Source organism: Squalius cephalus (genome assembly GCF_949319135.1).
Source record: "Squalius cephalus genome assembly, chromosome: 16".
NCBI lineage: Eukaryota > Metazoa > Chordata > Actinopteri > Cypriniformes > Leuciscidae > Squalius > Squalius cephalus.
This window is the reverse complement of record NC_137137.1, coordinates 13,688,211-13,713,210: the sequence shown is the minus strand read 5'-3', so window position 1 is coordinate 13,713,210 and position 25,000 is coordinate 13,688,211. Positions and strand designations below refer to the sequence as shown.

The 25,000-nt window shown below is 37.6% G+C and overlaps 3 protein-coding genes across 15 annotated transcripts in view; 2 read left to right on the top strand and 1 right to left on the bottom strand.

Annotated features, from left to right (window-relative positions):
• sort1b (sortilin 1b) overlaps positions 1–6,105 on the top strand; it is a 17,656-nt gene extending 11,551 nt beyond the window's left edge. For both annotated transcript variants that reach the window (XM_079897395.1, XM_079897396.1), the window contains exons 13-20: positions 282–453; positions 603–790; positions 890–1,079; positions 1,863–1,979; positions 2,160–2,271; positions 3,479–3,591; positions 3,686–3,806; positions 3,937–6,105. In XM_079897395.1, coding sequence (XP_079753521.1) covers positions 282–453; positions 603–790; positions 890–1,079; positions 1,863–1,979; positions 2,160–2,271; positions 3,479–3,591; positions 3,686–3,806; positions 3,937–3,951 — 1,028 coding nt within the window. In that variant the 3' untranslated portion in view covers positions 3,952–6,105. The remainder of the gene's footprint in view (positions 1–281; positions 454–602; positions 791–889; positions 1,080–1,862; positions 1,980–2,159; positions 2,272–3,478; positions 3,592–3,685; positions 3,807–3,936) is intronic.
• On the bottom strand, positions 5,950–10,408 carry ngrn (neugrin, neurite outgrowth associated). Its single transcript, XM_079897410.1, has 4 exons — positions 10,339–10,408; positions 9,465–9,674; positions 9,280–9,390; positions 5,950–6,919 (listed from the first exon to the last, which is right to left on the bottom strand). The coding sequence occupies exons 2-4, from the start codon at positions 9,671–9,673 to the stop codon at positions 6,328–6,330; spliced, it is 912 nt and encodes a 303-aa protein (XP_079753536.1). The 5' UTR covers position 9,674; positions 10,339–10,408; the 3' UTR covers positions 5,950–6,327.
• Positions 10,394–25,000, top strand: nfyal (nuclear transcription factor Y, alpha, like). 12 transcript variants are annotated; one of them, XM_079897406.1, is made up of 10 exons: positions 10,394–10,700; positions 11,336–11,421; positions 11,988–12,071; positions 12,648–12,794; positions 14,381–14,512; positions 14,799–14,901; positions 15,067–15,221; positions 21,860–22,033; positions 22,122–22,229; positions 24,093–24,997. In XM_079897406.1, the coding sequence occupies exons 1-10, from the start codon at positions 10,409–10,411 to the stop codon at positions 24,153–24,155; spliced, it is 1,344 nt and encodes a 447-aa protein (XP_079753532.1). In that variant the 5' UTR covers positions 10,394–10,408; the 3' UTR covers positions 24,156–24,997. The 12 variants fall into 12 exon arrangements, with proteins under 12 accessions (XP_079753532.1, XP_079753530.1, XP_079753531.1 ...); XM_079897404.1 differs by having other exon boundaries at positions 15,067–15,239; XM_079897405.1 differs by having other exon boundaries at positions 11,988–12,074.

The following is a 25,000-nucleotide window of genomic DNA, read 5'->3' as shown; positions in this document are numbered from 1 at the left end:
TTTTATTTTTCCAATGATATTCTTCTGACCTCGTCTCTTTTGTAATGTCTCTCAGCCATCTCTCTTTCTACAGTCTTTTTTCAAATCTCCCTCTTGCTTCCTCTTGACTGTTACTCCTCCCACTGCTGATTGGCTCCAATCCACTCTCAAAAGTTTTTTTCAGAAATCATTTACTGCACCTTTAAAGATAAAGTGTAATTTCTGCGTCACCAAACAGAATTGCATAAATAATGACTTTCATATAATGAACCTTTCTGCCATCCCACTTACTCTTTTTTTAGGCAGCGTGGGTGACTCAATCTCAATGAGGACACCTGATGTGTACGTGTCTGATGATGGAGGCTACACCTGGCAGCAGGCTCTGAAGGGGCCGCATTACTATGCTATCCTGGATTCAGGAGGCCTGCTGGTGGCCGTGGAGCACAACCCATCACAACTCATCTCTGAGATTAAGTGAGCTTCTTCTGAGATTCTTGAGACGAAACCCATACAATTGGCTTTTATATGGACCGTTTTCCATGCCAAGCTGAAGAAAATGCTAATATTTCCACATGCAGAGTGCCGGTACATGCTGTAAAACTCATGGTTTGTGTGTCTCTCAGGTTCTCCACCGATGAGGGGCAATGCTGGCATGTTTATAAGTTCACCCAGACGCCGATGTACTTCACTGGGCTGGCCTCAGAGCCTGGTGCCCGCTCTGTGAATGTCAGTCTCTGGGGTTATGAAGATGCTTTGATCAGCCACTGGGTAACTTACACCATTGACTTTAGAGACCTGCTGACACGTAACTGTGAGTGACCAGTTCTGTTTGAACCACACAAAATCAGACATTTATATAATTATATAATTGGGTTTAGCACAAACTAATCTGTCGCTGTCTATTTCCCAGGCACAGCAAGTGATTATGTCCAGTGGCTGGCGCACTCTGATGACATCAGCGACCCGGAAGATGGTTGCATGCTGGGTTATAAGGAAAAATTCCTGCGTGTGAGAAAGGACTCTGTGTGTTGGATTGGCAGGGATTACATAGTCACCAAGCAGCCCACACCATGCATCTGCACACTGGATGACTTCCTGTGGTGAGTGGAAAACAAAGTTATTGTAGCTTTGCTTTTTGTAATTCTACTTTGAAAAACATTTTAGTTTTAGTTCATTTGAGGAATGGATTGTTTAGTTTCAGTTTAGTTATTTCATGCATATTTCTATTTCATTTTACTATATTTTATTTCAGTTAAATATATTACTAAATTCAGTTTTAGTTAAAAATTTTGGGCCGCATTTTTGGACGCGTTTTCAATGCAATGGTCAAATTAACTTTTGTCATATGTTGTATTGTCATTTGCTAGTAGAATGTCAGATGTCTTAGTCCACACAGACTAGAGATGCGCGGATCAGCTCTAAATCATTCACCCACCACCCACCTGAACCTATGATTTTCTCGCACCCGATAGTCACATTACAATTATTCAAATTTTCAGTGTTTAGTGAAGTAAAAGTTCTTCTTTGGCAAAATTACATTTCCTTAATAGCCTAAACACAGGCTTTACTCCCTTAAATTCTTAAATTGGAATGTCAATGTTTCCGTCATTGCGACTTCCCAAGCACACACACAAGAAATTAAATACGTTGAGCCCAAGCAAAGTAGACATTGGCTAATTTATTAAATTAATGTCATATACATACAGTGCTTCACAGCCGTAACATAGGCTATCATCACATACCCATCACTTAATTCGTCCTGGTTAACTACTACACGAAAAGAATCACAATGTTTTATTATATTATAAAAGTTTATTTCAAGTATAAATAAATTTGAAAAGTATATTTCAAAGTTTTCAAATCTTCTCTTCCTTCCTGCTTAGTGACTTTGGATACTACCGTAAAGAGAACAGCTCAGAATGTATTGAGCAGGCTGAGCTCAAAGGCCACGATCTTGAGATCTGCATCCACGGGAAAGAGGAACAGCTAAAGACCAGTGGGTAATGCCCTCTTTGGATTATTCTCCATTGCTTAAAGACTAAATCTTTGTCTTAAAAGTAGACAGTTGAGAGTCAAGGTTTTTCACTTGCTTTAATACCTTACATCTGGTTACCGCCTGCTAGCTTCTCTTTGACTTATTAAGAGAGCTCTAAAAAAACGTATTATAATTTATTTACCAGGTACAGAAAGATTCCAGGTGATAAATGTGAGGGAGGAAAACAACCAACAAGAAAAGAGATTGACCTGAGCAAGAGATGTGTCAGCAACCTGCTGGCGGACCCTCAGCTATTGGTGAGACTGCAATTACCTTGCTACATATAGAGTGGTGCAGGTATGCCATCATTTTGTTGGAAACTAGGTTGCTAATGCGGAAACGAGTTAGCATTTTAGCACTTCCGTTTCTATTGTCCCGAAGTCAATGGGTTTTTGGTTAAATGGCTGAAATAAGATCTGTGGTGAACACAAGCTCAAAACTCTTTCACGTTTTATTCTATGACATAAAATACATCAGTGTTTTTTTGCGATAATCCAAAAGCCTATGGAAAAACATATTGGGTTTTTTTTTGTCGAGTGAACCAGTGTGATGCTAACTGCCGATTGGCCGATAAAGTGACGTCATACTTGCCCCACTCTATTTCTAGTTTAATAGTTCAGACAGGTGTTCAGATGTGTAAACAGCATATACAGTATATATATGCACATTTTTGGAAGTCTATCTTGGCCACTCTTTGGAATATAATACATTTGATAATAATACAATTTATAATACTTTTATGGTGCTTTTTTCATTTTGGAGTTTAACAACCCCAGTTTCAGGGATGAAAGAGACATTGAACAACAAATTATTATAAAAAATTATCTTTCAGTGAACTATCTCTTGGTAGTAGTGACAGATCTTTTTTCTAATAAAAAAAAAAACTATTTAAAACTATTTAAAGTGCCCCTATTATGCTATTTTAAATGTTCCAAATGTTGTAGTTAGAGGGCCCCTACAATAGGTTTTACATGCATCCAAGGTCAAAAAACACTTTCATTTTCTCATAATATACATTGCACATCTCCTCAAAGAGAATGAAAATGGTTTGTTCTAAGATTCAGTCTCTCTAATCGCCTCCTTTCTAAAAGAGCCTACTCTGCTCTAATTGGTCAGACGGGCCAGTCTGTTGTGATTGGTCTACTGCTTACAATTTGTGTTGGAAACAAAACGCCTATTACCATATCTGAATTTCAGCTCGGGAGGCATCCTCAGTGCTTGATACACAGTGTTTTGGACAGTAACAATGGCATCCATTTTACATATCATCCTTTTGAAATACATGCAAAGCGGATTCGCAGTGCAAATAGCATCTTCTCAACATGATGACAACACGAACCAAACTCTTCCAGGCCTCAGCTACAACTACATTGCTTGAGAAAATAGAACATTTTCATTTCATGCTGACTTTAAACCTCAAATACTTGTGCACCGTTGTTTACCCTGTATCTCTGTAATCCACAGACAGATAAATCTACCTCACATACCGCGCCTATCATTGCGATCGTCATAGCCATCCTGCTGACCGGTGCAGTGTTTGGGGTTCTGTTTGTAAAGAAGTATGTCTGTGGCGGAAGGTCAGTCTGCTCTCTAGACATTTTATGGGTTACATATAGAATATGTTTAATCATATAAAATAAAATAAACTGTCTTGGCCTCAATATTTTGCAGGTTCCTGGTACACAGATACTCAGTCTTACAACATAATGCGGAAGCCAACGCCATAGATGAACCATTGGACACAGATGTGGCTGGAGCACCTAAGATTGATTTCCATGATGACTCAGATGAGGTACATATTTGGACCATCTCACACCAATACATACACCTAAATGGAATCTTCTTTGGTATTTGTTTAGGGAAAAAAAAAAAAAGCAAAATAGCGGTACTGATCTTGCTAAATGAATGTGTGTTTTTGGCAGGACCTACTGGAGTAAAGCTGTGCATTAGGTGAGCACAAGGAGCTACATTTCCTGTCATTCAGGCATTACTGCTGCTGTCTCTCTCCTCTCTCTAAAGCACAAACCAGCTGTCAGCTTTCTCAAACTTAATCTACCAGCTAATGTCACGTGCTTCCTTCTTCTTGACCAATGGGAGGGAACCTGGTTGCTTCTCCACCAATAGGATGATGAGGATCAATCTGGTGATACTGTTCTCAAAGATAGAAATTGGGGTCTTCTGGGCAGGATTTTAAGGATCAAACCTTGGTTTGATGAGACTGTCACTGGGGTACTTGTAAAATACTTGCTTTTCTTTTGATATCCAGATGCCCTTACGTCAGAACTAGAGGAATATTATTATTTCTGCAGGAATTTCATTCTGCAAAAAGAGAAAAATGAATCATATCATATGCGATGTTTAAAATACTGTGCTACTGAACCCTGACTGTGTTTATTTCTAAAATGTGATCATGCCTGCTGTCAAAGTTTTAGTAATGTCCACTTTACTGTAAATAAGCAGGTGCATTAATGAATATAGCAATAAAATGCTGAGAAACAGGCAATAGATTTGACTTTACAAAAATGGAGAATATATTTATAATTTAAGATTTATGAACATTATTAATTACCTGAAACTGTGTAGCTAGGCTGCGAGTTTGATAAAGTGGGATTGTTATATGGACAAATAACTGTAGAACATGGAGATAATCTTCACATTACACATTTGTAAATAAGCAACTGTCACACTTGACGGTTAGGTAGTTTTGTAATAAATATTTTTATGAACTAAATGATGCAGATGCATGTAAAATAGAACACAACTGTAGTTTGTGTACAACCTTGAACATTTTGCCCAAATCAAATTTTGTAGTTAAATAGTTTTATTAGATTTCGACATTTGTGCTGTGTCTTGGTTCTCGTCTTGACAGCAGGACAGTACCATATTATCAAGAGAAAAGGTGTGACTTTTTTTTTTTTTTACCATTTCGCATAAAGACGCCTATCAAAGTGTTTGAGTGACAAACCATTAGTTGCAAACATTTTGCATGTGTTAATTATTTTCATGTTTATGCAGCAACTTCAGCGAAGTGAGAACAGATCCAGTGGTCTGAAGTCTTTGACCATGTGATTTGATTTTTGGATATTCAAATGCAATAGAGCAATTTAGAACCTTTCTATTGGTACTTCCTGTTTGCATAGATGCTTGATGTCTGATGCGGTGAGTTTTTATTTTATTAAGTGTGTATTATGCTATTTTAAAGGTTCCAAATGTTGTTTTGGAGATCTCCTACAATAGGTTTACATGCATCAAAGGTAAAAAAATCACCGATTACCATATCTGAATTTCAGCCCCGGATGGCTTGCTCAGTGCTTGCTACAGTGATTAGGACAGTAACAATGGCGTCAGTTTTTTCAAATCAAATGCTATTGAGCAATTTAGCACCTTTCCATTGGTACTTCCTGTTTGCATAGATGCTTGATGTCTGATGCATTTTTTATTAAGTGTGTATTTAAATATCATTTCTACAGTTAATTTGGAACCATTTGTTTCAACATCTCTAGCAGTTGTTTGCTTATATTCACATACATAATAAAAAGTATCATATTTTCTTAGAAGACAATCTCCTTTGCAAAAACTATGAGTTATATATGGTGTTAATAGGTATAAAAACCCTAGTGTATATTTTGATTCAAGTGCCTAGCATGGAGGCAGAGATTGTGCCTTCCAGTGAAAGAGATTAATTCAAAAACAAGAGAACAATCTCATTTATGAAGAATTACCACAGTTCATTATAACATGGGCTTTGACAAACTATGACAAAATATTTCAGTTGATGAAAAGATCTATATACATTTTATCCAACAAAATAAAAACAAACATGCCCCTTAATTGTTTAATACTTATTGTCTTACTCTCCATGCTTGGGAATAATAATTATAATAGATGCAATGTAAATGAAATCTAAGGCTAAATGACTTCAATTGTGACAGTGATTATATGAGGTGTAATGTCTTTCTTCCTGTGCAAAATCAATGTACATATTAGTTGTGAAGCACTGTATATACAGCAATTCCGACTTTGTATCTGTTATTTTTTGCTCTGTATATTTGGAACTGTTTGTTTGAGAAATAAATTGATTTGCCCCACTGATTTTGTATATATATTTTTGGCTTAAAAGAGCAAAAATATTTTTTGAGTAAAAAAACAAATGTGATACACACATATGCAAAAGTGAACAATAAGCCTTTAAGTTTTGTTACAAATTGTAACAATAAAGTTCCTTCCAATTAAATACGTTTTTCAATCATAAAAGAACAGGCCTAGACTTTAGCAAAAAGTGTCTTAATAAACATGGAGGACTTGGCAGCCACTCAAATTCTGTACAGGAAATTGCCTTCTTTGTCAAAAAAATCGCTTCCCTTCTGTTTCACTGAACTGGGGTTTTTCTGCAGCGTTTGTGCGATGTGCTCTAGCTCTTCCTCTGTCAGGATCACCCCATCCCACTCTTCTTCCTCCTCCTCCTCCTCTAACTCTATATCATCTCTCATGTCCATTTTCGCTGTCGACTGTGTCGAGTCAGGCTGCTCCTGCAAAGCAGGTGTCAGTTTGTGCACAGCTGATAGTACTTGAGATGGTACTATGTTTCCACCAGAGGGCGTCAGTCCAGTCTCACCCTCCCTCACTGCAAGGGCTGTTTTACTCTGTGTTGTCAGGGCACCTGTTTTTCCGGAGGAGAGTATGGCTGGTGTTGCACTCTTTGGCAGTCTAGACAGTTCAGTTTTGCCATCTCTGAGAGACTGCTGCCCTGTATTGACAAACACTTTAGAGTCCTGCTTTAGCTTTCGGACAACTGTTGGGGTGAATTTGCTGCGGAGGACTTTGGAGATGACATCAGGGCTTACAGAGAAACCCTCAGCTAATCTCTGTAGTGTCCATTCCTCTGGGGACTCCTGCTTTAAGTACCTGGGAAAAGAGACATATGACTGCTCAGTGTTTGAAGGGGTGGTAGATAACTACAATATTTTGGGCAAGACATTATATATATATATATACATATATATTATGTTATTACCTACAGAAATGTGTTTGATTTGAAATTATTATATGACCTAAAGTTTCTAGCATTGCTAAGAAATATGTTAAAATTACACTTGCAAAATAGCAGGGTGTTCAAATACTTATTTTCCTCACTGTATATATATATATATATATATATATATATATATATATATATATATACAGTGAGGAAAATAAGTATTTGAACACCCTGCTATTTTGCAAGTTCTCCCACTTGGAAATCATGGAGGGGTCTGAAATTGTCATCGTAGGTGCATGTCCACTGTGAGAGACATAATCTAAAAAAAAAAAATCCAGAAATCACAATGTATGATTTTTTAACTATTTATTTGTATGATACAGCTGCAAATAAGTATTTGAACACCTGAGAAAATCAATGTTAATATTTGGTACAGTAGCCTTTGTTTGCAATTACAGAGGTCAAACGTTTCCTGTAGTTTTTCACCAGGTTTGCACACACTGCAGGAGGGATTTTGGCCCACTCCTCCACACAGATCTTCTCTAGATCAGTCAGGTTTCTGGGCTGTCGCTGAGAAACACGGAGTTTGAGCTCCCTCCAAAGATTCTCTATTGGGTTTAGGTCTGGAGACTGGCTAGGCCACGCCAGAACCTTGATATGCTTCTTACAGAGCCACTCCTTGGTTATCCTGGCTGTGTGCTTCGGGTCATTGTCATGTTGGAAGACCCAGCCTCGACCCATCTTCAATGCTCTAACTGAGGGAAGGAGGTTGGAACCTTCCGTGCCATGCATGATTTCAAACCATGACGTCTTAGTGTATTACCAACAGTAACCTTGGAAACGGTGGTCCCAGCTCTTTTCAGGTCATTGACCAGCTCCTCCCGTGTAGTTCTGGGCTGATTTCTCACCTTTCTTAGGATCATTGAGACCCCACGAGGTGAGATCTTGCATGGAGCCCCAGTCCGAGGGAGATTGACAGTCATGTTTAGCTTCTTCCATTTTCTAATGATTGCTCCAACAGTGGACCTTTTTTCACCAAGCTGCTTGGCAATTTCCCCGTAGCCCTTTCCAGCCTTGTGGAGGTGTACAATTTTGTCTCTAGTGTCTTTGGACGTGTCTTTGGACAGCTCTTTGGTCTTGGCCATGTTAGTAGTTGGATTCTTACTGATTGTATGGGGTGGACAGGTGTCTTTATGCAGCTAACGACCTCAAACAGGTGCATCTAATTTAGGATAATAAAATGGAGTGGAGGTGGACATTTTAAAGGCAGACTAACAGGTCTTTGAGGGTCAGAATTCTAGCTGATAGACAGGTGTTCAAATACTTATTTGCAGCTGTATCATACAAATAAATAGTTTAAAAATCATACATTGTGATTTCTGGATTTTTTTTTTTTAGATTATGTCTCTCACAGTGGACATGCACCTACGATGACAATTTCAGACCCCTCCATGATTTCCAAGTGGGAGAACTTGCAAAATAGCAGGGTGTTCAAATACTTATTTTCCTCACTGTATATATATATATATATATAAATATATAAATACACTAAAATTCAAAGGTTTAGGATCAGAGAGAAATTAATACTTTTATTCAGCAATGATGCATTAAATTGATAAAAAATGACAGTAAATAATTTTGTATTGTGCTAACAGATTTTTATTTCACATAATGCTATTCTTTTGAACTTTGTATTCATCAAATAATCCTAAAAAGGTATCATGGTTTCCATGAAAATAAGCAGCAGCATAACTTTTTTTTTTTTGAGCACCAAATCAGCATATTAGAACGATTTGCAATCACAGGAATACCGGTAAATTACATTTTAAAATATTAAAAAAGAAAACATAGTTATTTTAAATTGCAATAATATTGAACAATATTTCTGTTTTTACTGTATTTTTGATCAAATAAACATTTTTTAAAAATTTTACTGACCCCAACATTTTAAACGGTAGTGTACATTTAAAAAGAAATATTAAAATACTGGGCATAGCAAAAAGATGAACACTTAATTTATATATTATTAATTTGCAACCATAATTACTTTTTCAATGAATTCATTATCTGACATATTCAAACACCAAGATTTCGTACTTAACAAATATTAAAATTAATACTAAAGTCCTTCAAGGAGATTTTCAATATAGTCACATGCATGTGATATAAGTGAATGCTGAATATAAACATACAGTTATACAAAAATGTCTGACAGCTGAGCTAAATGCTGTGACTGACCAATCAGAATCAAGAGCTGTGTAATAAACAGACATATTCACACTGATACCTTATCTGTTCAATGGCATCCCAGGTGAGTTTTCTCTCCGGGTCTCCAGGATTGCTCATTTGCCTCTTGATTATGTGAAACTTTGCTGCTTTACGCCTTCTCTTCTCTTCACTGCACAGGAAATCATTTTAATACATGAAGACTGAGGTATTTGCGTTTGTGCTCCTGACTGTAGAAGGACTCACCTAATAATAGAGTTCAGTTTGGCTTCCACTGCATCCATATCATGGTCATCTTCAAACATGTCTTCCTGTTGTTTCTGTTTTGAATGTGAATCAGAATACCTCGGCGACATCCTCCCGTATGCGCCTCGACTGGCATGGCGACAAACAGGTCCTGGGAAAGGGGCCAGTTTGGTGGCCAACATGTAGGCCATTCTCCATGGTGTGACCATTCTGCAACAGTCACAAACATAAAGATAGTGACATCTGAAATTACTACTTAATCCAACATAAAAAGGACTATTTATCAAATAACTTTTTATAGTAAGATAATAATCTGAGAAAAAATTGAAAGTCAAGTTGTTGTTTTTATCATTTAAGGCTAGTAAGACACTGGTCAGTTTTGAGATTTTTGGACTATTTTGCTTACATACTTTGTCTTCTTTCAGACTGGCGAAAAGGAAACATTTAAAGTACATTTTAATTTTATTACACTTTATCTATTACCGTCTGTAGATTTCAATGACAGTATATATCTTTAAAGACTGTTTTGTCAGAATTAGTTTGTTTCTCTTTGTGCAGTGCCAGAACCCCCCCACTACAATAATAGCACATGCCAAACTTTCAAGTTTTATTCCTATCTATATTCTGAAGGTTTTTACAGTTTTTTCCCCCATATATCATTCGCCTGATTTACGTAACATTTTACTCCTAAAAGCTGAAAATAAATATTTCTACGTCACTTCTTAAACGTGATCTAATTAGTATTAGTAAACCATCGCACAAAAGGTCAAATTTACCTTGCTCTTTTTCGTAGTTCAAAGTTTACATTTATAAAACCATAAAATGTCAAATTGCTGTGCGTATATGTTTTGTAAACAGTGCCTGTAAAACTCACATGTTCCTCTTGCTCTTCTCTCCTTCCAGGGTGACATTATTACACCGGAAGAAGCATGGTTTAACCACGCATGCGCGGCAGTCATTGGATTCTTTCCGACTCGGAGCGTTTTTACTCGGCTCCGTTCGCCGATCACATGCCACCGGAAGCACGGTTTATTCACGCATGCGCGGCAGTCATTCGATTATTTCCGGTTTTACTCGGTAACATTCGGCTCCGTTCGTCGATCACATGCGTCAAGCCTGCCCCTTTCTTCTCTGTGTGGCTCATTTTGCGCCATTTTGTCCGCACCACTGTGTTGATTGGGTTTTTGAGATCTGTTGTGGAGCCAATCAGAAGGGTACCGGACAACCGGAGAAACGGTAAAGGGTTGCGCTTGCTCTAAGGGAAATGGTAGCTGACAACACGGATTGGTTTGTCAGTGACCAACCAAATGACTAATTCCGAATACAGAAATCAAATCGGTTAATTATGCGAGAGGTAGAGAGCGCGAGCCATAAGCTATACGCGCGCGAGAACGGACACTGGACATGAATGATACTGTTAGTGAAGCTGTCGAAAACAAAGACAGACCTGCAAATGTTTGTGAAATAGGGGCTGTTTTGAACTAATTAAAAAGCATATCAGTTACCTTGGTTTGCCCATAACAAGGAGCAACTGTTCGTGAAATTCTGCAAATTTGTGAATTATTCAGACCTTCTTGTCAACTTTTCAGCCACTTACTTGGTGTGTGTGTAGCTAAAAACATCAGACAAACAGTCAGAATGTAATATAAGATGTTGTTCATAATGTTAAATACCTTCATACCTTGAATAAGGAAACATTCAGTCTCAAAATACAGCTGGCTTCTGGCCAAAACCTGCAGCCATCACGACACCAGACATAAGTCATAATTTCATAGAAGACTGCTAACTTAGTTGTTCTTGTGCTGAATAATAAGTAGGAAACGCCTTGCACCTAATTTATTTATTTATTTGATGTTTTTATGACAAATTAGGTGAGGAAGGAGAGATGGAGCAATATACAACTACAACCGGGGATCAAATAGTGGTGCAAGCTGCCAATGGGCAAATCCAGCAGCAGGTAAGAGCCAATGTAAACAGCTTACTGTTTAATCAGTGACTTTCACTGTGGGAAAAAGGACCATGACTGTGTGTTTGATTTTGTTAGTTTTTTTCAGGCATTTAAAAATAAACTTGTCTAAATTCTACATTTTACTGTATGTACTGCAGATGTGTATAAGGTGCAGTAGTATTTTTTAAAATAAGTGAGTAATCTACTTCAGGAAGTGGTTACCAATTCAAGGAAAGGACTGAGTAAATAGTATTGAACTGGCCTGCAGTCTCTCTCCTTTGAAATGAAATATGTCAGTCCTGATAAAAACAAAGTTAATGTGACACAAACACACCCAGTTCGCAATCACTATATTAATCACAGCTTTCTCTCTCTCTCTCTCTATATATATATATATCCTCCCTTTAAAAAGTTGCTAAACCATTTTTTGATTGTGAATCTGTTGAGAACCACTGGTCCAGAATATCAGAAATGGGCAGTGTGAATTACGGGATTAGATTAGGAAGTATAAAATAACAAAGTGCATTTCTGTAAAAGAGAATGCAGAGCAAAGTGTGATGTGGGATTGTCCACAGGCTCAGGGGACGGTAACTGCAGTACAGCTGCAAACAGAAGCACCTGTCACTACGGCAACAGGCCAGCAAGTGCAGACGCTCCAGGTAGTTGTGTGAACTCCGACCTTCAGGCTTGTGATGTTGCATGCGTCATGTCACACTGTCTGCGAGGATGTGAGCTCATCCAGCATGCCTCGCTTTCACTTACAGCAAATCGTGATCCGTGGCATCAAAGCATCTGCTTGGGACACATTTTCAAGAAGAATAATTTGTGTCTTTTAATGTGTCTGGAACAGAATTTAAAAAGATTTTGTGGAGTAACTATGGAGGCATTACTATAAGATCAGTTGCATGTAATCACCACTTTATACTGATCAGTTCACAGCACTGTATGGATTTTGGATGAACTGCATGGTTGTCTGATTATCATGTTGAAACATGAAATTCTAGCTCCCTCATTCTAGCCATTACCACCAGTCTGGGTCATTTTCTGTAGAAATGATAAAACAGTAATAAAATGTATTGTAACGTAACTGGAACAACATGGCCATTAAAATCAATCATTTCCATCATAAACAGTGATGTATGTCCTGTGTAATGCCTAAAGCTGCATGTTCAGGTCTAATATTGTGTTGAATATCTATCTCACCATGCTAACTTTCTGTTTATGCGTGCGCTCAGGTCCAGGGTCAGCCATTGATGGTCCAGGTGAGTGGCGGGCAGCTGATTACATCCTCAGGTCAGCCCATCATGGTACAAGCCATGTCTGGAGCTCAGGGCCAGACCATCATGCAGTTGCCTGTGTCTGGAGCTCAAGGCCTTCAGCAGGTAAGTGCCATCAACACTCCTCATTGTGGGAAAGTCTCCCTAAATAGATCTGTAGATTGTCCTATTATACTGAACAGCAAAATTATCTACATATCCCTCTGATATTGTTATGTTAATATTGCACATATTTTATGAAAAAATGGATGGGGATAATGATTATTATTATTATTATACTTAACAGTAAAATTATCTTAAAGGTCCCATGACATGAAATTTTCACTTTCTGAGGTTTTTTAACATTAATATGACTTCCCCTAGCCTGTATATGGTCCCCGAGTTTCTAGAAATTTTAATCGGTGTAAATCGAGCTTTTGCTATCTTTCTCTGCCTTTGAGAAAATGGAAGCTCAATCGCGCTGATCTTGAATCTCCTCCTTATGACGTTATAAGGAGGAATGTTACCTCCCCTGTCTCTGCTTTGCCCGCCCAGAGAATATTTTCCGCCCATGAGAAAATGAGCTAGGAAGTAGGAACGCGCGTGCGCGATTTTAGTTTGTCCACGAGAGATATCATGGCTTTTGAGCGAGCGAAGCATAATAATTGCTCAATAATTGGATGTACAAATGAACACCGAGGGGTTAATACAGAGCTGGGCTTGCTGAACGTCTGAAACTAAAGTCTGGATCAGTACCAACTCTCTTTGGCTCAGCTAACGTTACACAACTCGGACAAGTAAGTCAACTAATGATACAAGTTGTTGCTTTACTGTTTATGGTTACCTAGCTTGTTACACGTAGAATGTGGCTGTATTAGCTATGCAGTTACTTGCGCTAATGTAAAGGTAGACAGCATCAAGTATGTGTGTGAATACACACACTGTAACGCGAGTGTTGTACACTTCTTTGTTATTTGGATAGCGTTTTCCTGTTGGTTATATGGCGCGCGCGATATCCGCATTTCAAGATCGCAGAGCTTGATGTAATTGTAATAATATAAATTACAGACGTTACAGATCTCCCGTGAAAAGGCAACAGTAGGTTAGCGTTAGCTACATGATAATAACTAAACCATCCAAATAAAGTACCGTATCCAGACATAATATTTTAAACTAACCATTCGGAAACGTCCTGCTGGAGCTGCTGAGTTGCAACTTCTTCATCCGTTGCTTCTCCATCTGGATCAGATTCTGGGTCAAACTGAAATGCTTGAACGACTGCGTGTCTCCGTGCCATTGCAATATATCCAATGTAAACATGCATGGTCTACCGTTGCCGCAGATGGTCAAGGCCACACCCACCCTCCACCTTACGCCGCCTTTCTCCTCCTCATTAACATTTAAAGCTACAGACACCGAAACGGCCCGTCTGAAGGAAGCTCATTCTGGGACTGGCTTATAGTGGCTATAATTCTGCACTGAGACTGAATTTTTGGAAAGAGATTTCAGATACAGTACTAGGGACCACTAAGGCCTATATTAAAGCCTACAAAAAGTAGCATGTCATGGGACCTTTAATATCCCTTTGTTGTTATTATTAATGCTCATTTTATATGAAACAATGGTTTATATTTCAAGGTAAAATGATCTAAATTCGTCTCTGTTGTCATTGTTATTGTAATCAATGTTTTTTTTTTAATGTGTAAATGTAGATCCAGTTGGTTCAGCCGGGTCAGATTCAGTTGCAGGGAGGTCAAACTCTGCAGCTGCAGGGTCAGCAGGGTCAGACTCAACAATTCATCATACAGCAGCCCCAGACTGCCATTACCGCGGGCCAGAACCAGGTCTCAAACACACTTAAATCTTTTCTCTGGTCTGTTTAGTTTGAATGTAACTAACAATTCCAAACCTAGAACACTTATGCAAATTAATAACATCGGGGTGAAAATGGTGTGGGAACGTTGTACTTTATTTTTTCACTGATTTGTTATGTTGTGCATGAATTAAGAGAATGCTGTCATAACAACTATAATGACTAGTTTGTGCTATTGGTATAAGGCAGATTTCTCAGATTACTTTACACTGGTTTTGTTGTATGAACTGTAAATTAATGTGTATTCTGTATTACAGGGGCAGCAGATAACATTACAAGGACAGCAGGTTGCCCAAACAGCTGAAGGACAGACCATTGTATACCAGCCTGTGAACGCTGATGGCACAGTTCTGCAGCAGGGTATTTAAATACAGTACCTATACCTGGCTTATCTGTCTTCAGCAAACATTAAATCAGACATGAACAAGATAAACTAGATGATCAATCAGGGTTTTAACAAACATGAATATGCCATTATACTGAAGGTTATTCAGGTGAGGACTAATAGTTCCCTCCCCTCCATAGGCATGATCACCATCCCAGCAGGCTCCCTGGCAGGCACTCAGATTGTCCAGGCAGCAGGGGCCGCTAACACCTCCACAACCAACAGCGGGCAGGGCACAGTCACCGTTACCTTGCCTGTATCCGGAAACATGGTGAACACTGGGGGAATGGTCATGGTAAGACCTCCTGATGAGGTATCTAACAAACTTAAACCGTCCCCTTCATTAGTCATCACAGGTGTAGGAGGGTGCATGCTGTGTTAAAACTCAATCACCTTGCTTGTGGACTCGCCTTTTCACGTGCTGATCCAACCTTCTGAAAAGTAAATAGATTTGTACAAATGATTTTACCTTAAAGGGATAGTTCACCTAAGGACTGGGAAATATGTCTAATCGAATATTTGAAAATCGTGACTCATCCCTACTAAAGTAAACAGCGCCAGTGTTGGGGAAGTTACTTTTAAAAAGTAGTGTTTGCTCGTTACTCGTTACTTTTAAAAAAAGTAATCCGTTACTTTACTTAGTTACCCCCTTTGGAAAGTAACTTTTTACGTTACTCGTTACTTTTATGTTGCTTGACTTTGGGCAGAACCCAATATCTGTAGACAATATCTGTATCCTAAATATGTAGACATAAAGTTATATTATGGAGGACATAACAGGTATTTCTTTTGTGCTCTTTATTATAAAAAATAGTATCAATTTCAAAAGAAAAAAGTCCTTCTCATTGGCGCTGCTGTGTGCGGCAACTTCTCTGTTTTTATTCTCAGCCGGCTCTGCATCATGGGGTAGAGTGCGACACTCCGCGATGAGCAGAGCGCCCGCGCCGCTTCTCTCCGCTCCGCTCCCCCTATCCACCAAACTTTAAATTTCGGCAACAGCCAATAAAGCTTCCCTGCTCTCCAACACCGGTGCGAATCGCATCTTGATAGCGTAGGACAAAATGATATAGAAGACATAAGCTTAGTTTTCAGACATACGACTCACTGGGAGTAGGAGAAAAAAAAGAGATTTTGAGAGAAAAAAATATATTTTGTTTAAAAGTATACATATTCAAGCTTTCTATATATTTCTCAGGTCTGTGAGACAAGTAGCTTATCTGAGTTTCGGTTCATTTACAGTATGGAGACGAGCTTTAGTTCACGCGCTGGTGCCTCCATGTCATGATTATTTTGCATGCTATATTTACTTATTTATTAAATTCAGGCAATTGGTTGGTAAAACATTGATTAAAATTAAGATACAATTAATACAAACCGAAATTCATTTTAAAGAAAGGCTTTCTACAAAAACAAACTTAATAAAGTGGTCAAAATCATGTCTGCCCACTCCATTTGTCTCCCGATATATTGCGCAAAATTATGATCTTACTCATGCTTTTCACTTTTCATATAATCAACATAGATTAAATATTTTATTTATTTATTTTATTTAAACATAAATATGAAACTAAATAGTTTTCTTTAATTTACTTCTTATTTATTAAATTCAGGCAATTGGTTAATAAAACATTGATTAAAATTAAGATACAATTAATACAAAACGAAATTCACTTTAAAGAAAGGCTTTCTACAAAAACAAACTTAATAAAGTGGTCAAAATCATGTCTGCCCACTCCATTTGTCTCCCGATATATTGCGCAAAATTTTTATTTTATTTAATTTAAACATAAATATGAAACTAAATCGTTCTCTTCAGTTCTCAACAGTTCTCTTCTCTCAAGCGCGCAGCTGAGGCAGTGTCGCTGTCAAATATATCCATGGGAAAAGTAACATTGCGCCGAATTGAAAAAGGAACTACGTTTCGTTACCAAATTTTTAGTAGTAGCGCGTTACACTACTTTTTACCCGAAAAAGTAGTTGCGTTACACACAACACTGAACAACGCTGAAATTCAACGAAGAACACAAATGTCTTGGTGATTTAAACTAGTTTAAAGCCAGACGAAACAGTGCTGACATTCTCAACAGCACTGACAAACACAAGAAACATTGTGCAATGAATGATCCAGTTAGAATTTTCAATCTACAAATCACCATCATTTACGATGGATTTACTGTAGTAACACTAACTGCACAATTTTATTGTGGCAGAAAGTATTTTTGTTATTAAGCTATAGCACTTGTGCATTTGTATTTATAATAAATGTATTCAGGCTACTGTTTTTAATAACAAATACCATAGAACCCATATACACTCACCTAAAGGATTATTAGGAACACCTGTTCAATTTCTCATTAATGTAATTATCTAATCAACCAATCACATGGCAGTTGCTTCAATGCATTTAGGGGTGTGGTCCTGGTCGAGACAATCTCCTGAACTCCAAACTGAATGTCAGAATGGGAAAGAAAGGTGATTTAAGCAATTTTGAGCGTGGCATGGTTGTTGGTGCCAGAGTATTTCACAATCTGCTCAGTTACTGGGATTTTCACGCACAACCATTTCTAGGGTTTACAAAGAATGGTGTGAAAAGGGAAAAACATCCAGTATGCGGCAGTCCTGTGGGCGAAAATGCCTTGTTGATGCTAGAGGTCAGAGGAGAATTGGCCGACTGATTCAAGCTGATAGAAGAGCAACTTTGACTGAAATAACCACTCGTTACAACCGAGGTATGCAGCAAAGCATTTGTGAAGCCACAACACGCACAACCTTGAAGCGGATGGGCTACAACAGCAGAAGACCCCACCGGGTACCACTCATCTCCACTACAAATAGGAAAAAGAGGCTACAATTTGCACGAGCTCACCAAAATTGGACAGTTGAAGACTGGAAAAATGTTGCCTGGTCTGATGAGTCTCGATTTCTGTTGAGACATTCAGATGGTAGAGTCAGAATTTGGCGTAAACAGAATGAGAACATGGATCCATCATGCCTTGTTACCACTGTGCAGGCTGGTGGTGGTGGTGTAATGGTGTGGGGGATGTTTTCTTGGCACACTTTAGGCCCCTTAGTGCCAATTGGGCATCGTTTAAATGCCACGGCCTACCTGAGCATTGTTTCTGACCATGTCCATCCCTTCATGACATCATGTAACCATCCTCTGATGGCTACTTCCAGCAGGATAATGCACCATGTCACAAAGCTCGAATCATTTCAAATTGGTTTCTTGAACATGGCAATGAGTTCACTGTACTAAAATGGCCCCCACAGTCACCAGATCTCAACCCAATAGAGCATCTTTGGGATGTGGTGGAACAGGAGCTTCGTGCCCTGGATGTGCATCCCACAAATCTCCATCAACTGCAAGATGCTATCCTATCAATATGGGCCAACATTTCTAAAGAATGCTTTCAGCACCTTGTTGAATCAATGCCACGTAGAATTAAGGCAGTTCTGAAGGCGAAAGGGGGTCAAACACAGTATTAGTATGGTGTTCCTAATAATCCTTTAGGTGAGTGTAGTTACATTTTGCGTGCTATATTTATGGTTTTACCTTGGTGATTACTTCCATCTATGGTATCATACATTTAGATTGTGATAACCATGGTAGACCCCCTAACTTAAACTGTCAGAATATATATAATATAAAATATATATAATATAAAATTTAATGGTTGTTACAATTTTTATAGATGTTACTGTTTTTGTTAACAAATTTAACTGCATCACCAACTCAAGCTACTGTCAAATGTGCATTTCTAAGGGACAAAATATGTAATATAATTAATATTGCAGCTTGCACGGCAAACTGTACCAAAGATTCGTGCCAATAAAATCAGGTAAAACAAACCTGTTTCATGATTTGAAACAATATCACCTGTTAGAACATGCAGAAACTAAGCAAAATAAAATAAAAAAATATATAAGATATATTTATTTTGTCAAGGAAAAAAGGAAAGAAAATTGTAGAGAATTAAAAAAGTGTACCTACCTCAGATTTGTGAAATGTTCACCTGTTTACCAAATATTTGTCATGTTCTTACAATAAAGAGTAGTTTATAACCACTAACAGTCTGGTTTCTACAACTTTCACCCAGGAGCAAAAATCTACCTTTAAACTTGAAAAAAAGAAAGATTTGTCATTTATCTGATAATTATCGATATCGACTGATATGAAAACATTTATGATATCTTTTTTTTCTATCTTTTTTTGCCATATCTCCCAGCCCTACTTCACTGAAATGTTGTTTCAAACTCACATGACTTTCATTATTCTGTGGCAGTGTTCATTTATCATTTATATCCTATTATAGTATTTATTACATTTTAAAATGAGCTTTTATTTGATATTTTCAGTTTTCATTTGAATTTTAGTTTAAGTTTTAGTAATTTTGTTATGTGCTTTTGTCATTTTATTAAGTTTTATTTTTTAATATTTCTATTTTAATTTATTTTTGTTTAAGTTTTAATAGTTTTAGTACTTCAACTTAAACTTGTTAATATCAGTTATCATCTCGGTATTTTGTGGCTGAATGTCAATATACAATATATCTCTATATTTTCTACATTTTCTAATGTAACCATGTAGGCTATGCTGTTATATGCAAAAAATTCTAAAGTCACATTACTGCACTGAATTCACTAAACTAAAAATTTAAATAAATTAAAACAAAAGCACAGACTAAATGTTAATTACTATAAGCTCAGATGAGTGAATGTGTTTTCCCTTATACCAGATAAGGGAAAACACATTCACTTATCTGAGCTTATAGTAATTATATAGTCCACATTTGATTACACAATTGCAATAGTCACTTTACAGTTACTGCTGTTATTAGCCCTATTCGCACTGGATTAGTATTGTCTGGGGACCTCGTGTGATTTAGAAATTACCCACCCACATCTGAATTTCGTGTGGCGCATTCGCACGGGATAAACAAAGCCTGTGATTTTACTCGAAATTACTGACTTATCTCCCGGATATGATGTCAATAGGCTATTGCTTGGAAATGTCTTGTCGTTATTATAGGTCTAGCTGTATGATATATCATAAACAGAAGAATGTTCCTTACCACATGCTGCTATACATGTCATCCATCTACATCTAATCATTATTTTTATTTTTGCTCTTCTGATAGTTTTCAGCTTTCTCTTTCTGCAAATTGTATAGTTGTATCGTATCATGGTGTATAGCGGTATGACCCAGCACCCAAAATACTATCAAAACACTCCAACTCCATTCTTCACGAAAGATGAATAAAAAAGCGCACAGGAAACAAAAACCTTGAAAAAATTATAAACGACCCCGCCAAATAACAGAGATGGCGATTCGCACGGGACTAATATTATCACAGGACCTCGGTGTTCGTCAAAATATGGTAGGTCATTTGCAGGGGAATTTTTACTTTACAAATTACAGACATGGCCGATTCGCACGGGATTAAGATCACAGACAACCTCCGCAATTATTACAAATTACTAGAGGTCACCAGGTAATACTTATCCCATGCGAATAGGGCTATAGAGATACACTTGTAGGTTTAATATCTACATATGGCACATTTAATGTACAACAAGAAATATTTGAGCAAAATGTATATCCGATGTGTATCTGTCAGAGCTTCGGACGGAGCAAGCCACTTTAAACTATTGCCTATGCATTAACTATATTGTTGTAATTTTGAAGCCCTTAATATAAAGCTTGTCTCATGTTTAGGACGGATTTGATTATGCACTTTCTCCGTAGCAGCTCACTCTGAGTCCTCCGCTATTTTTAGATTTGCTCGTAATATCAAACTACTGTACCTAGATATAAATGGTATTGCCTCATTCTATATCATTTAAAATATATTGATATATCATACAAACTCGATATACCGCTCAGCCCTAATGGCAACATTTCTATGTTCCTTAAATTGTATAGGCTAACTAGTTTGTTTGTTTTGTCTGGTAGAAGCAGCGTGTTGCCATGATGTTGCCTCTGTTGCTGTGTTTTAAGTTTTTCTTCTAATATTTATGTTTTATGTTATTTATTACAGAAAACAATCTGGATCGGTGCTGTCAAAATTCAAAATGACAAAAAAACACCATAAAATATCATAAAAGTGGTTAAATTTAAGTAATTGAAACTCCTTTTCTGATGTGACCCTTCATTATGAATGATTAGGTGTCACATTGACTAATCACAATGTGGCATGCTTGAAGTGGGAATGAGAAATAAGAATACAGTGAAGGGGAAGATTGTAAATGAATAATGACAAATTTATTTGTTCCGTCTCACAAAGCTATTGCATGACTTCAGAAGATTTGAATTGAAATATAAAGTCATTTTGGCCACTTTTATGAATTGTGAACAGTGCTTACTTACTCCCCAGATTCAATTTCTTTATTATATATATAAAAAAAGATTGGATAGGACACATTTTTCCTTTTTTTGTTCCATGAGAGAAAGAAAGTCATACAGGTTTGGAACAACACAAGGGTGTAAATAATGATAATTTTTTTTAAGGTGAACTATTCCTTTGATATGTAATAGCATTCAGTGTCTTTCAATTAAAAAAAAAAATCCTAGTTTCAGGAATCTTCCTAAAATTTGATGATTTACTCAGAAGCAAGTGGAAAGTGGCGACCTCCATCTGCTCTGTTAATATTTAGCATTGATTCAGGTGTCAGGATGATATCTGCCTGTCGCCTCTTCACAAATGATCCACTCAGCTGTTCTGTGGGTGTCCTTTTCTCACGCTAGTGTGTCATCAAATTTCAGTCCATATTACATCAGCTGTCACCTGACTGATCACTGGATTGCTAATTAATTTGATTTGATTGATTGATTTTAGTTGTTACATTTCTTAATACATTTTTATGTCTGTTCAGGTTTGGACATAGATTGAATTAATCCTGTGTGCCCCTTTTCTTTCCTTCCCGCTCTTCCAGATGATGCCGGGTGGTGGTGCTGTGCCAGCCATCCAACGAATCCCTCTGCCAGGAGCCGAGATGCTCGAAGAGGAGCCACTCTATGTTAATGCCAAGCAATATCATCGTATCTTAAAGAGACGGCAAGCTCGTGCCAAGCTGGAGGCAGAGGGCAAAATCCCTAAAGAAAGAAGGGTGAGTCTTCCTCTTCTGAATGCCGTGATGCGCATCTTGAAATGAATTCTGTCTCATATCCAGACTGATTCCTTACTCTGCCCTACAGAAATACCTTCACGAGTCACGTCACAAACACGCCATGCAGCGGAAGCGCGGTGACGGGGGACGCTTCTTCTCACCTAAAGAGAAAGAAGAAATGGCCTTGGCCATGCAGGTGAGAGCGCAGGGCCATGTCAAGCAGGAAGACCTCTGCAATGCCACCGAACTCGCGAGCGCACATTGGCTGCCCGAGCACACCGAGCCCCTCGCTTAGACGCTCATCTCCGCTTAGCAGATGCATTCTCACTCCTTTCCCGGTGTGCCATGCTGTCATTGGCTGCTCTTGCACACATCACCTCCTGCTTTTTCCTGTGCTTGTTGGCTGCTTGATTCTGTCCCATCATGTCTCATTGCTAGTTAAGCATTCGTGCGAACAGACTGCATGATCTGCAAAATCTGCCGTGTGGTGTTTTATGACCTGCCTGTCTGAACTTGGATTTCTGCAATATTTAACAAGAAAAAGATCATCTCTTCACAGTCATGACATAATCACGATGAAAACACTGATATTCCTTGCATACTGATGCAGCTCTTCCGAATCACTGATGCAATGTGACTGACTTTATCATGTGACTGTTTCTGTTTGATCTAAGCACCATTATTATTTACAGCATGGAGGTTAAAGCATGAATGCTCAGTTTGCTAAGCTCAATCATGAAAATATTTTTTTTTTTTTATTTTTTTTTTGAGGAACCAGTTTAAAAGAAATGAGATTTGTTTGAAATGTAAATAGTTTATGTTGTTTTGTGTACTACATTTTTTGAGGAAGCATTTGTTTTGTTTTGTTTGGTGGATACTGTACTTTCTTGCTTGGCTTAACCTGTGCAGTGTCGTCACTGTGTTCATTTTTGTCGCATGTTGTGATTTTTATGCTGAATAAACATTCTGACTGACTTCCAAAAGGTTCACTGAGAAAAATAACTCAAACTACAAACTCAACTACCGTTTTAAAGTTTGGGGTCAGTAAGATTTTTTGGTAACACTTTACAATAAGGTTCATTATTACATTATATCAGTTAATATTAGTTAATGTATGAACATTACATGTTCTCAACATGAACTAACAATGAGCAATTCATTTGTTACAGTTAATAAAAATACAGCTGTTCATTAACTAATGTTAACAAATACAACCTGATTGATAACGTATTAGTAAAAGTTGAACTTAATATGAAATAAGAATAATAAATGCTGAAGAAGTATTGTTCATTCTTAGTTAATGTTAACTAATGAACCTTATTGTAAAGTGTTTTTTTTAACAAGAAATGAATCATTTTAATAAGCAAGGGTGCATTAAATTGCTCAAAAGTGACAGTAAATACATTTACAATGTTAAATTCTATTTTCTAAATGCTGAAATTTTGAACTTTGTTAATCAAAGAATCCTGATATTTTTTTTCTGTTTTTTTGTTTTACTTTTTCACAAAAATAATAAGCAACACGACTGTTTTCAGCATTGATAAGAAATGTTTCTTAAGCACCAAATCAGCATATTAGAATGATTTCTGAAGGATCATTTGACTCTGAAGCCTTGGTGAGCATAAGAGACTTCTTTCAAAAACATTTTTAAAAAACTTGCTGACCCCAAACTTTTGAACAGTACTGTGAAACAGCAGTGAACCGTGCCTTGTGATTCATGATTCCTGTTTGTCTTGTCAAGTCATTTTTATTCAGAAATGTTTTGGGATTTAATATTTCCAGGTACTTCACTGACTAGAACAGGACAAATTTGAAGCTTTGAAGTAACGTTAAACAGTTCTACAGAACAGAAGTCTAAATTTTCCTGAAATCCAACGATATGACAGCTTGGTAAACATAAACCTTTTGCTGTTTTTTCTTGGTTATTCAGTGTTTTTCCTGATGCTATAAGTCATGATGTCTCAACCCTAGTAAAAAGGCTTAGTGCTGAGTGAAGCATATCTAAAATTAGGCGTGAGGGTAATGATTGACCCTCTTCCTCTCCCCCTCACCCCTGCAGGAGCAACAGGACCAGAACCAGGCTGGAGACGAGGCTGTGGCCCAGATGATCCGGGTGTCATAGCACTAGGACTGCTACCATTTTTAGTGACTCTGAAGGCCCAAATTTACACCAATGTGAATCTCCAATGCAACACTAACAGTCCTAATCCATCATGGCCTGTGTTTCTCCTGTCTCATGTCTTCCACTGAAGGGAGGGGCCCTGTTTTCTCTCTATGGTCTGCTATTTCTCCCGAGGACGCATATAGAAAGAGCCATTACTGTTAATGTACAGCGTAATGAATTCAGCTTGCCGTTTAAAAAGCAATTAAATAGCAAAGCGTAAATTGACCTACAGAGACGGAGAATACGCAGCTAACCAAGGACTCATTTACCGTGATGTTTCTCAAAGGTGGCAGTATGGCTCATTGTAGTGTTGTTCAGTGTAGGCTATGTGTACATGTTTGGCATGGGGAAAAGAGCATTGAGGAAAACAATAAAGGCAAAAGGGCAACATTTTTGGAAAATCAGTCCTAGTCACCAAGGAAACACTGGGCATATAGAGGTGTCCTTGTTTCCCAAGCTTTTATCCAGATTTCCCTTAACATGAATTCATTTTACATTAGTGTTTTGAAAAAACTATCATTTGTAATTTGAGTGAGTTTTGTGTATCCAGTGACCTGTGTTCCCACCTCATCTAGTTCCTACTTGGAAATGTGAATACTCTTGAGTTATTGTTTTGGACATTGAAGTAGTCTAACCTGTATTTTGATAAAAAAAAAAAAAATGTGTGCGAAATGCATTGCGAAAGATCTTGCTTTGTGAACTTGCCTTTATTATTCTAATCTGTGTGAGCACATGTAGGATGTAAATGATCCTAAATCAAACAGTTCTATGACTTGATCTACTAAAGTACAATTGAAATCAGA

Coding starts and splice junctions, on each gene's coding strand:
- ngrn (XM_079897410.1), bottom strand. CDS start 9,673: ATGGTCACACCATGGAGAATGGCCTACATGTTGGCCACCAAACTGGCC. Junction 9,391..9,464: donor AAACTGAACTCTATTATTAG/GTGAGTCCTTCT, acceptor TTTCCTGTGCAG/TGAAGAGAAGAGAAGGCGTA. Junction 6,920..9,279: donor GATGCCATTGAACAGATAAG/GTATCAGTGTGA, acceptor CTCTTTTCCCAG/GTACTTAAAGCAGGAGTCCC.
- nfyal (XM_079897397.1), top strand. CDS start 10,409: ATGCGCGGCAGTCATTGGATTCTTTCCGACTCGGAGCGTTTTTACTCG. Junction 10,701..11,335: donor ACCGGACAACCGGAGAAACG/GTAAAGGGTTGC, acceptor ATGACAAATTAG/GTGAGGAAGGAGAGATGGAG. Junction 14,513..14,798: donor TTACCGCGGGCCAGAACCAG/GTCTCAAACACA, acceptor TCTGTATTACAG/GGGCAGCAGATAACATTACA.